This window comes from Crotalus tigris, unplaced genomic scaffold (assembly GCF_016545835.1).
Source record: "Crotalus tigris isolate CLP2741 ecotype Arizona unplaced genomic scaffold, ASM1654583v1 scf7180000017592.2434428, whole genome shotgun sequence".
Lineage (NCBI taxonomy): Eukaryota > Metazoa > Chordata > Lepidosauria > Squamata > Viperidae > Crotalus > Crotalus tigris.
The window spans coordinates 1,385,926-1,399,027 of NW_024096498.1; the positions used below are offsets into that span (position 1 = coordinate 1,385,926).

General features: G+C 36.1%; 1 protein-coding gene across 5 annotated transcripts in view; it reads left to right on the plus strand.

Moving 5' to 3' along the window:
• The window catches only part of NLN (neurolysin), a 40,481-nt gene that overhangs the window by 13,206 nt on the left and 14,173 nt on the right, over positions 1–13,102 (plus strand). For 4 of the 5 annotated variants that reach the window (XM_039364983.1, XM_039365009.1, XM_039364991.1 and 1 more), the window contains exons 4-5: positions 10,537–10,644; positions 12,654–12,756. In XM_039364983.1, coding sequence (XP_039220917.1) covers positions 10,537–10,644; positions 12,654–12,756 — 211 coding nt within the window. Of the gene's footprint in view, positions 1–9,373; positions 9,561–10,536; positions 10,645–12,653; positions 12,757–13,102 lie in introns of all 5 variants that reach the window. The other variant, XM_039365015.1, reaches the window with a different exon arrangement.

Below are 13,102 nucleotides of genomic sequence, written 5' to 3' on the forward strand. Positions count from 1 at the left end.
TATTGCTATTCCTAGGGATTGGAGAATTCTGGCTGTCATTTCCGACACTCCTTTTGTGTATGGGAAGGTTAGTTTTTGTGTGGTGATTGGCTGGGTGGTATGTTGTGGTTTGGGTGCTGTGTGTTGGAATACGAAGTTTTTGGGATAGCCGTTATGGAGAAAGACGTCAAGCAGGTGTTTCTCTTCCGCTTTCTTAGATACTTGATCCTGATAAGCCTTGCTGTCTGGTAATAGTTGGCTTTATTTCTGCTGTCAGAACCTTCCTTAGTTGTCTTTCTGTTTGCCCACGCTTCCCCCATGCTTAGCTCTGCCTTTAACTCTAGTTCTCAGGTTAGGCAAATGAGTCAAACTGTCTGACTACAGAAGAGTCACATCACAGAAGAATTCAAGGCTGCATGTGGTCAAACAGCCATCTGGAAATACTGACAGGGGATACAGGAGAAGCGGGGTTTGGCTAGTCAGACTCTTCTATATATCTTTCCCAGCTGGATAGTTCCTTTTTTCCTGCACAACTTTGGGAAAGTCAGGGAGGCACCATTTGAGCTGGCAGCAGCCACCTTGGTTGTTTCCATGCAGCCCTTTTAAAGTGCAGAGATGTCATTTCAACCTGCAGCCACAAACATCATATCATGCTGAGCTGGGCTACTTTTTTGTACTCTTTACAATAAAATCAGATAGCTTACTGCCCAGATTCAGTTTGCTTCCCAATCTGATCCTTTATGTTGATGCTTAGGAATATATTGTATTGGTTGGTATACACCTATAACAGAGAAATTTGCTTTTCTGTGAGCAGTATATATATCATTTCTGCTAAGGCAAAAATTTGTTCCTCTTCGCCTGATGGTGGTGGCCAGCCAGTATGCAGCCACATCAGGAACCTTCCTTGTGAATAGAAATTGAGATGACCACCACTGCTAAGCCCAAGCAGACAGTGAGGGAAAAGGAAAATGCATCTGTCAGTCTGTTTTTTTCCTGTGGAAAAATGTTTTTTTTTTTTCACTATCAGACCTTTCACTGTTTGCTTCCAACAAAGTCAATTTACTTAAGATTGCATCACCTAGGGCTGGGATTTAAAGAACTGCAGGTCTGAGATAGCTGGGAACACTGCTTTTTTGTTTGCATAAGATGGAAAACCTTGTATGTGCTTGTCATTTTGCCAAATCATTCTCTAGTCAGTTTTAGACTGACAGTTCATATCAATGTCTTCAGACTTCAGGGGTGGAAAATTGTATACTTAAATGTCCAATCTAAATGTCTGGTAGATGTGAATAAGTTAGTGGAAATAGATGCTTCCTACATTGTGTTAGTGCTCATGCCTGGTTAACTTGTGGAATGTGGCTACAACTGCTTCTAAAGAGTACCTTTATAAAGCCAAATTATAGTAATCCTACTTGTTCTAGTTGAATGAGGTAAAACAAATGGATGGATCAGATTATATAGAATGTGGGAGTTATGTCAATGCCCATTTAAATTTCTATTCTATGACAGAGGAGGCAGTTAGGAACACTTCTCTGTCTCCATTGTGCTGCCTGGAACAAACTGGTATTGATCTCCCATAATATGCAATATCTTTTTCAACATATTTAGTAGAGAGAGCCAGAACAGTTGATGGCATGCTTTCAACAATTTATATCATCCATTATGAACATAATTGATTAGATTTGCCTTGATTTAGACGCCATCATTGGGATGTAACTTCAGCAATCACTTGTCCTGGAATTTTGGATCCTTTCCAGCTTATACAGTTCAAGAATGTGCGCATATGAATAAATTAGCATCGTCGCCTATTTTTTCAACCTTTGCCCCTCCTGGCACAAGCTGCAGAGTTAAAGAAACTAATCATTGCTTCCTTACAGAAGAGATATACTCCCAAGTTGCCTAAAGATGTATCTCAAATTGGAAAATTTGTGCAATTGTAGGCCAGTTGCAAACATTACATTTCTGGGAGAAATCATTAAGAACATGCCCTGACAATTCCAAATGGATTTAAGTGATGCAAGTAGTCCTTGAGATATGGCACTCATTCAGCAACCATTCAAAGGCCATGGTAGTGCAGTGGTTAGAACTCTGCCCACTGCGAGGAGTTTGATCCTGACCAGATCAAGATTGACTTAGCCTTTCATCCTTCCGAGGTCGGTAAAATGAGGACCCAGATTGTTGGGGGCAATAAAACCAGCAAAGAAATCCACCAACAGTTCTTACTATTACCAAACAGCAATATGCTGACTCTGTAAACCATTTAGAGTATGCTGTAAAGCACTATGAAGTGGTGTATAAGTGCTATTGCTTTTGCTATTCAAAGTTATGATTGTGCTGAACAAGAGGTACTTCTGATTGGTCAATGAAGTTGCAGTCATTGCAGCAATCCTGCAGTCACATGAATGCAATTCAGCCGCATGGCAATTGGCTCACAGTTCCGATAGTGCAGCGTCCCACAGTCACGTATGTGTCATTGGTGACCTTCCCTTTGGCTTCTCACAAGCAAAGACTGGGAAAGCTGATAGGGAAAGTCACAAGTCTTTGCCAAAAGTTTATCTTGCTGCTTTTTCTACCAAGGAGCCATACTACGGAGTACAGGATCCCAGGATTTTTGTGTACTGCATAGCACCTTCTATCTATTCTTAGTGTGTGTGCATCTGCACTCCCTTCCCTACCCATGGTCCTTGCTGGCACCCTGCATGCCATAGCATTGGCCTGCAACCCCTGCTGGCCTGTCTACAGTTGTAGGCACCTGCCCACACCACTCATTCCCCCATGCTCTTTAGCTGGGACCCCAGCTTTTCCCCCAATAACCCATGTAGTCCTGGGGTTATGAAAGCAACTGGGACTGCCAGGATTGCCCTCACTATGTGATGTGGTCATATAGAATTATGCTTTACGACCTCATCACTTAATCTAGTCCCAATTGCTGTTGTAACTCAAGGATTACCTGTACTGATTTCCTCTATTTCACTCCTCTGTTTCAACCAGATTATGATTCTGAAACAACTTTAGTTGATGGGTGAATTGTTGATGAAACTGGATAAAGAAAGCACATCTGTGCTAATCCTTCTGGATTGCAGCATTAACATCTGTGATATTCTTCTGGATCACTTGGTCGGGGTAATTTGGGCATTAGTATATGGTGGTTCTTTCATTCTTGTCAGGCTATGCCTAGAAAGTGAAGCTGGGAGTTTATAAAGTGTACAATTTATACTGAAAACTCTGCACTGGTGGCCAATACCTAAATGGACAAAAGCGCTTAATGGCCCGATTCTTTGCTTATAGTTCTATGATTTAAACATGTAAGTGGAAATCAAACTGAGAATAAATCAGGAAACCTTATACAAACCATGCAGTCTCATTTACAGATGCAGTCCCATTCTTTACAATGTATAGATTACAGTCTCATTCTTGAGTTCTCTTAGATATATGTTTTGGGTGATTATACAGCTGACTTGCAACTGAATTTTCTAACAGTGGGCATTGTATTTCGCTCCAGAATGTCCTAATGATTTCCTGATTTCTTTGTACTCTAGCAAATTCAAAGTACCCAGTAAACAATGGTGTTCTTTTCTTTAATAGCATCGCTTTTTCTTCTGTGAACTTATAGCTGCTGTGACTTAGCAAAAAGCTGTAATTTGTTTTCATCTTTCCAGAGGGCATTCTCCTAGAAAATGTGACTTGTCAACATTCATTTTAGCAAACTCCAGACTGGCTTTTTTTATGTCTGCCTTTTAGAAGTGGAATCTTCCTTGGTCTTCTTTCATGGAGGCCTCTTTTAGTGAGATGATGGATGGTGCAACTTGATATTGTTGTATCTTGATCTTTGAATGTCAGACAGAATCTCTTTCAAAAATTTGATTGGTTCTTTCTATACCATTCAAACCATCCTTCTGTTCAGTCTGGGGTCAGCTTTCCACTTGTGGCCATGTCTAGGGAGGTTGGCTATGGTCTTGTGGACTTTAAACTTTTTGATATTAGCAGTTGTGCTTTAGGAATACGAACTTCTATGGAAATAGTTTTGTAGTCTTGATCCTTACAATGCTTGGTTATTATTTTCTTACTTTCCTCCTCAGAAAATTTTCTGCTTTTCTTTTTGTTGTCCATATTCACTATACTGCACATAATGACCCAAAATGCCTCATTATTTTTATCCATAATCAGTGACTTATTATGAGATTGAAAATATCTATGATACTAATTAAAGAAAACAGCCTGCTTGAGAGATCACTAAATCCAATAATGATTTTATTTTCTAAGGCATACCATTTTCATTTGTTTTATTATTTACAAGAATATATGAAGTCATACATCAAAAGCAAAGTATCTGCTCTATGGACACTGGAATAAGAATAGTGGATGTCACTACCTTATATCAGTTTCAGTTTTATTTAACAGGAAATTGGGATTTGGGGGGAGGGAAAGGTGGATGGATATTAATACTTTCACCTGCATCTGTACACTGAGGAAACAGTTGTAATTAATAAGCCAACAAGAATCATACTTTTTTGTTTCAATTTATCTTTAAACTAAATTTGTAAAACTACCTAATGATCTTCACTAATATAAAACCTTTATTCCATGTCTCACACTTTCCATAGAATATATTCTTCTTTGGTTACTTGTCTGACGATTATTGTATGATTGTTTTTGTACATAAAAGGACCGCCAATTAAATGGCTTCTTCAAGTCTTGATGACAGCTGAATTACTTCTATGGCACATTCCTTTGCTGTTCATTGGAGCATTGTTTTTCCCTTTTATATGAATAAACAATGCTCCATCAGGAAGCCTGTCTCTAAAATTGATGATTTTCAATAGAAGACACTCAGTTGCCTAGAGGTGTTGCCCTGCAATTTGATTCCATTTTTGCTGATGAACAGAAAAGAAGCATCCGGCTTGGCCTGTACAGCTAATGAATTCAGCCTCTCTTTGTTGAATGAAGGTTCTGCTCAAAGAAAATGCCTCCACTCAGTTCATGTGATTCTCTGCCACAATGCATTCCATTTCTGAACTTGTCTCAAAAGATTAAAAAAAAACCTTGAGGTTATAAGGGACAGAAAGGAATGGTGAAAAGTCTTTTTACATATCACCTTCTACCAATATTTGTCCGTATTTTTGGAATGATTCAGTGGGTTCATTTGCCCATCACTTTAAGCCTTAATGCACCACACAAAAATTAAAGATATATTGTATCCAGGGTTATATTCTATAGCAGGGGTTCTCAACCTTGGCAACTTTAAGACTTGTGGACTTCAACTCCCAGAATTCCTCAGCCAGCAAAGCTATAGGGTTATATTCTATCCAGGGATATATTCTAAAGGGTTATGTAATAGTACAATCCAAGAAATAGGCAAGAGTTCATAAACTGAGGAAGACCTGGATATAACTTTGCTTAGCACACATCTTCTGAATCAGTCCTTCCATATTCTGAACTGTTCCATCACATCATGTCCAAAAAGCACATTCACTGAGAAATTGCAACATTTGATGCTGTTAATATGGCCACAGAATAACCCTAAATATATATTGGATGGAAACACTTTCTCAAATGGGGGTGAATTTCAGATGTCAAAAGTGCACATAAAAAGCATCATTGTATAAAGAAGAGCATAATTAGGTATAGAGAAGCAGTTCCAAAACCAGGGTGTGTTTATAAACATTTGTTGAAGGTAGCCTGATAGTCTTGATGTTCATTAAGCTTTACAGGGTTGATAGTTGAAAAGAAATCTCCCTCCTACCTTCAAAGCTGCAGAGAAACAACACTCCTGATCTGTTATGGTTGGAAATAGTTTAACTCTACCCTCCAACCAATTTTATTCCCAAATCCATTATTAGAAGGAAAAGAATGCAGTATTTCTCTGCTGAGGCAAACAATATTCTGCCTTTGTCTACCCCAACCAAGGCTTTGAGTTCATACATCATGCTGAATAAAAAAAATTAAACCATAGTTTGTTTACTAACCCATAGAAGAAATGGTTCCTCTTCTTGCTCTAAATTGTCTTACTCAACAAGGGTGTCGCAAAATACATGCAGTCATGTTAATCTTTTCATGATATGTCAGAATGATCTGATCTAAGGTACAAAGATGAATGAATTTGTTAAAGATGAGCTTGCCTTTAATGGCTATGAATGTTTGTTACTCGTTGCTATGATTAAAATACAAACATTAATGAGAGTTCTGCCCTTGTGAACTGCAAATGTTTAGCATGTATTTTCCCTCTTCACTGATACAGTAAGAATGAAGTGATTGGTCATTTTATATTCCTTTGACAAGAATGTTTTTGTCCTTACCAGGATACATTTGGTTAGATTACTTTTGCCTGTATTGAGTGAATTAAAGGCTCAGCCTTTTACCCTTCAGACAGAAATCTGAAAACTTTTTAGAATTGGCAGAGAGAATAATATATTATACATGATGCTTCTAGCAGTATTTTTAACCGTCATATCATGATTACTCTTACCTATATTGCTCCATTATTTTTTGTTCTATTTTAATTTTATTCAAAAAAGGTAAAATACAAAGCTCCAAAAATTAAAAAAGACACTAAAAAGTGCATAAAAAAGAAAAAACTTAACACATATACATATACTATCCCCCTTAGTTGAATACTGTTTAATACATTACTACAATATTAGTTTCCTATCCCTTGCGAAACAGTCCCCCCAAATTTTTAAATTACTAAATCTATTTGCAAATTATTAACCTATCATCTGAATAATATATTAATGACAAAATAGTTAACAAGAACAATAATAATAAAAAGGCAAAAATAAAGTTTCAGAGCCCTCTCTCTGTTAAAAACCATTATTGTGATCAACTCGTAGAAAATTTACCACAGTATCTTATCTATCCCAAATCATCCCCAAAGTTAACAGTAATTTGTCCTGGATTAAATATCCACGTTTGTGTCTTAATACTATCCCTTATCAATTATTTTCTGGTTAAATATAATAAATTTGATCTCCAAAGTTGGTTTATCTTCCCAACAAAGTCCAGATGAAATTGATTTCCAGTTAAGTGTGATAAATCCATTCCCCAATCTTCTTCAATCCTCCTAAGGAAAACCAATTTATCACTTCTCAACGAGGTTTCTGCTATTGTGAAAGAATGCAAACTTGAATTTCAAGGAGGTATGCAATTAACTCAGTTCTAAGTCTATACAGTCCATATTTCTTTCCAACAGATCTGCTGATTTCAAAACATTCCTTTTATGAATCTAATTTATGCAGAGCTACATGCATCTGAATATTTTCCACAGCCATTATCATGGCATCAAACTTTTTAAAAAAGCTTTCAACTAAATATTGCATGTTGCCAATTTTTTTTTTCAAATATCAGCCACATTTGCTTGTCTGTAATCTGATACATTGTTGCTCTGTGTAACTTAGCCAGGAACAAAGAATGCTGAAGCTAACTGAAGAAATAAATAAAGAAGTAGGGAAGATATTTTCTGGATATTTCAATCCAAAACTAAAAGAAAAAATTAAAAAATAAGTTCCAAATATTTTGCAAATTAATAAAATGCAAAAACCCTGTGGTGAAAGTCCACTATTAGATGTAAATCAAATGAAAGCACTTTCACTATCCTAGAACCACCATGTTTCCTTACAGAAAAGCAAAAATTATTCAAAATAACAAATCAAAGGAGAAAAAATCAGATAGAAGTTAAAATAAATCAGCATTCAGCCAGCCAGTCAACTTTTAAAGATAAAAAGCAAAGTGAATCAAAAGATTCAAAAGTGAAATTAAAACCCAGAAATACTTAAGAAAATGAACTGTTGAGAAGAAGATGGATGACCAATGATTTTCCAACCACTCCCATGGGGAACTGGAATCTTCAAGGCTCCCCTTCCCAGGTGGGTCCGCAGCCAACTGAAAGCCGTCTTGGGTCTTTCCTAAGTGCTCCCGTTCAAATCCAGGGAACAACACTGCCAAAGAACCAGCTTTGGCAGCAAAATCAGCAGATCTTTGGAAGGAAAAAGAAAAATTCTTATAGTTCAGCAGCCATCTTGGGAGAAAGTTTGCTCCATTATTATTATTATGCACATATCAATATGTTCAGATTTTGATTTTTATAAGATGTTTTATAGATGGCACCTTGATCCTAAGAAAATGTCCATTATGTACTCTAATTTACAGCCGAAATGCTGGAGATGTGGACACTTGGATGCTACTTATTATCATATCTGGTGGATGTGTAAGCATATAAAAGCTTTTTGGATTAAGATATGGTGGAATATTCAGAGAATTTTTAGAAGGAGGGTAAAATTTACTCCGCAATTATTTTTATTAGGTATTGTTACTGATTGTGATGCTAGGGAGGTTATATTGATGCTAAATTTGATTACAGCCGCTAGGCTGTTAATAGGACAATATTGGAAGAAGGAATCCTTGCCTATTTTACAAGAGTGGTTTTATAAAGTTTCGTATTTGGCAGAAATGGCAAAGATTTCGGCTTTTTTAAAGGAGCAATCTCAAGAGAAATTTTTTGCGGTATGGGAAAAATGGATAAATTTTATACAACATAATTTAGATATGGAAAAATATTATTTAGCCTTTTTATAACTTGTAATGATTGTTTTTTTTTTTCTTCCTTTCTTTTTTCTTCTGTATTATTAGTTATATACTTTTCTATATATGTTTTATTTTTCGCCTACCTCTTTCTTTTTTCTTTCTCTCTCTCTTTTCTTTTTTCCTTTTTTCTTTTTCCCTTTTTTTTACGTATATTATTATTATATATATTATTATTATTATTATTATTATTATTATTAATTATCTTATAAATTGTATACGTTATTTTTTAAAATTTGTTAAATAATCCTATATTCAGTTCTGGGAAGTCGGGGGGGGGAGGGTGGGGTGGTTTGGGAGGGGGGGGTGGATGTTTATTTGTAAAATTTTTGAAAAAAATTCAATAAAAAAAATATATGTTCAGATTTTGGACATATAATTCCTCAGGAGGTAGAAGAAAGGGCATTTCAACTAAACCTAGATGAAAATCTAGCTAGATGACAATCTCTTCCCAAAGATGCTGTGTTGCCTCGTCTTGACACCCAATCAACTGAGTCAAACTCACCACGTCAGGAACGAAGAACTTCCAATTTATTTTTGTAAAGTAATGAATTAAAGTCAGCACTGACAACCATTGCACTCATGGCTTCTTTATACAGTTTACAAAGACCCCGCCTAGCCCACACTCATGCTACCACCCATGCGCCACCACCCTCTTCCGGACCACCCAACACCCCTATATGGTAATGCATCCGATTAACATGACCTGTAGCTACCGCCTCCTAACGCTTCCCGACGCTTCGGCCGCTTCCCGATGCTTCGGCAGCCTAACAGCTTTAATTAGTGAAAGCGGCCTCAGTCTAGTATCCTCACACAGGGATTGCGCAAGTTCCGTCGATTCCACCAACTGCGCATGCGTTATGCTGTTTGGAGTGTCTTTTGCGCATGTGCGGCTCCGGCAGTACCATCTGAGCGTCGGATCGGCTCCTGCGCATGCGCGCCAATCAGCTGGATGTCGGGCCGGTCGGACGCCGTTCCAGGAAGTAGAGGCTTCGCTGATGCAGGTAACCCGGACGGCCTCCACTACGGCCCGACATGCTGCTAATTTGATGTGTTACAGCTGGCCTATATTGTGAGACATGTCAAGTAAAATCTTAATGGCAAATTTTGAATTTAAATGAATGTGGAAGGATGGTGGGTACTGGTTTAAACAAAACAAGGATGGGATATTTTTAAAAGCATAAATCTTCTGTATTCTGAGTCACCTTACAGCATCCTGAGTTAAAGTGGTTTGTTGTTACTCCTCAGCTGACAATAGTTTCTTGTAATATCTGTAAATGGAAAATTAATTGAAACAAATCTGTTTTTTTTTAAAAAAGTCTATCTTCGTAATATACTGTCTTATATATTATGTAATGTTTTCTTGCTTTTAATGTTTGTTTACATTATTTTGGTATTAAGCATACTTCTGAAAGAATATTAATTGATAAATAGGAGTTCTGTATTAGCTAAAGTTTCTCACCTGGCACCAATTCCGTGCATATTTGTGATGGGCAAAAATTAAGATGTTTGTACCAATAGGAAATGGCTAGCTGGATTAATTAGTTCACTATTTCAAATAAGAGACAGATCAGCTCCTTTTCCAGTCTTGCTTCTGGCACAAATTACTACCGTAGGTGATTTAAGGCAAGCTTATTCTTGGTTTCTAGCTGTAATCTATACATATAGTCTTGAAGTTTATGAGGCTGTTATTAGTATACAATTGAAGCTGTTTGACACCAGCTTTATACCCCATATTATTTTTTTGGGAAAAGACGCTCCTAATCCACTTTAGGAAATAAGAGGAATTCGGAAGATAAGGAATCTGTTCTGCCAAAACTAACTTTTTTGCTATTGAACAGGCATTCATCACTGAGTAGAAAAATTCAAACTATTCTTCTGATACCAGGTGAAATATTTCATGTTTTATGTAGAAATATAACTCATGTATTAATACTGAACTTTGAATATATTAAATGTTATTATTTCTTTACATTTCAGCAAAAGTGTAACCCTGAGACTTTAAGACCAGAAGCTAAAAGATTCTTAGAGAAGTCAATAAAAATGGGGGAAAGGAATGGGCTTCACCTTCCTGCAGAAGTCCAGAATGTAAGTGTAGCATAATTCAATACTTTTTAAAAGGGAAAAATTACATTTGCCCAAAAGTATGTGTATATTAATTTCAACTTTAATAAGTCTTACAAATAACACATTGAAATCCTATACAAAAGTCCCCTTGGTTTCCTACTTACTCTAAGAATGCAAATTCTGTAGAATAAAAGCAGTTAAGACTATTTCAAGTGATATAATTTTATGGTCTAACTGTACTTCCATTCTTTTGTGTTATATTCTTCTGAATTTAATCTTTCTAAACTGTTTGCATCTCATAAAAGACTTTGAAGGTATGGTAAGAATGTTTTGCCAGGTAGACACTGATATTTACATATCTTATTGGGTGGGATTATTATATTTCCATATTTATTTCATATTTCTTAGTTTAATTGAGCAGTGCATAGCAATAATTTCCTTTAAATATATGTACAACCAACAGCAGACATTAACTGAAGACTCAATGGTGTAGATTTAAAGAATAGTTATGCAATATTCATTAAGCTAAAACTAATTAACTGGCTCCCTTAACAAGAGATTTATGACTAATTGGGGATTTAAAATATCCTAATTCTGTAGTGTTAAACATGATACTAATTTTTTTCATTAGCTAATTACTTTCTTGCGTTATTGACAACTTTCTACATACATATTCAAGAAAACCTACCAAAATAATTTTAAAAATACCAATGGGTATTGGGTGATATTAAGGTCTGTTCATCCATTCATGGAACAGCATCCATTAATGAACAAGTCTTCTTTTTGCAAATCTCTTCCCAAAATCAATCTGTCTGTCTATCTATCTATCTATCTATCTATCTATCAATCAATCATCTAACTAACTAACTCTCTCCCTCCATAAGATCATAGGGAATAGGTATCAAACCTATGTAGGTGTCTTTGTATAGTAGTCTCTCTAGGCTGAGAGTCATAATTTCCAGCCTTTCCAATTTCTGCCTCGATGAGATGGTAAAATATGTTAGATGACCAGAGGTTTGCTCCTTGCTTTAAACTGTACTGTATGTAATCTGTTATCTTAAATATATGAAAGTATGGATAAATTAAGAAATAGTTATTTTAAATGTGTTTCTTTTAGCTGAAAGCACACCACATTGACTTATGACAAAATGATGCACTTAGAATATATAAAAGGAAATAAATGTATAAAAGGAAATAATGTATTTATGTATTAAATGAATACTGGGAATTTTTTGTATACTTTAATAAAGAAGTTTATCATATTTTTTTATCTGCCTTATCCAGCTATGGTACCATAGTTCAGAAAAGTGCTTAAAAGATAGTAGTTTCCTTATTCTTGTTCTCTTTAAACCAGTGGTTCTCAACCTTTTTAATGCCGCGATCCCCCAACTGATCGTAAGTCGAGGACTACTCAGCCGGTTGTAAGTCGAGGACTACTCAACTGGTGCAGCACCATTTGCAGAATGGGACTTTTGGTGGGCTCAGCAGGGCAGAGACAGCCTGGACAATTCCTATTGGCTTTTGAAAGCCAATAGAATTAGACTATTCAAGAGAGTCTATTCTATTGGCTTTCAAAAGCCAATAGAATAAAAGGGAGTAGCACAGCTAAGGAAAAGGGAAAAAAATGGCGGACTGCGTTGTTTGGCGACCCCTGTGAAATGGTCGTTCAACCCCAAATGGGGTTCCGACCCACAGGTTGAGAACCACTGCTTTAAACTGTGTGCCAAAAATGAGAAGAGAATAATAAGAATAAAGCTGGGCTATGTCCTTGAAAGCAAAACAATGGAAGGAGCTTGTTCACAAAGCATGTTAGCATAAGGAAAGCATCTCTCTTTGAAACATTAAGGCATTTGTGTCTCGTAGGAAGCTCATGGCAGTTTCTTCATAGACTGTTCCATGTTCATGCAGAACATTAGGGACAGCACACCTTGAGAAGCATACCTTGTTTTGAATGTTCTGTACAACTTCAGTAATGAACAATGATACCTTTAATGTAACATTTTGCTTTTTATATATGAATTGAAATTTAGGAAATCAAGACAATCAAGCAGAAGCTGAGTGAGTTGTGTATAGATTTCAGCAAAAATCTCAATGAAGATAACACATTTTTGATATTTTCTCAAAATGAACTTTGTGAGTATTTCTGTTTGCTATTTTTGAGATAAGTCTATATTTCAATAATACCATCATATTAGTAAACACTACAGTACAGAAAGTGTTCATGCTATATTGAAATTGTTTCATACGCTGATCAACCTTAATTGCTTTGACAGGTTTTGGCTACTTGTTCCTGTGTTCTCGACAAGGTTCTACTGACTCCAGAAAATAAATGCCTGCTTAAATTTCTATTGTTATCACAACAACGCATTTAAATAGATATTATAATTTTGCTCTTCGTTAATAATAGAGTAAGCATGATTACTTTAATATGGACAATTAACTGATAAAATCATAGCTTACTCATTTGTATATACAGGCA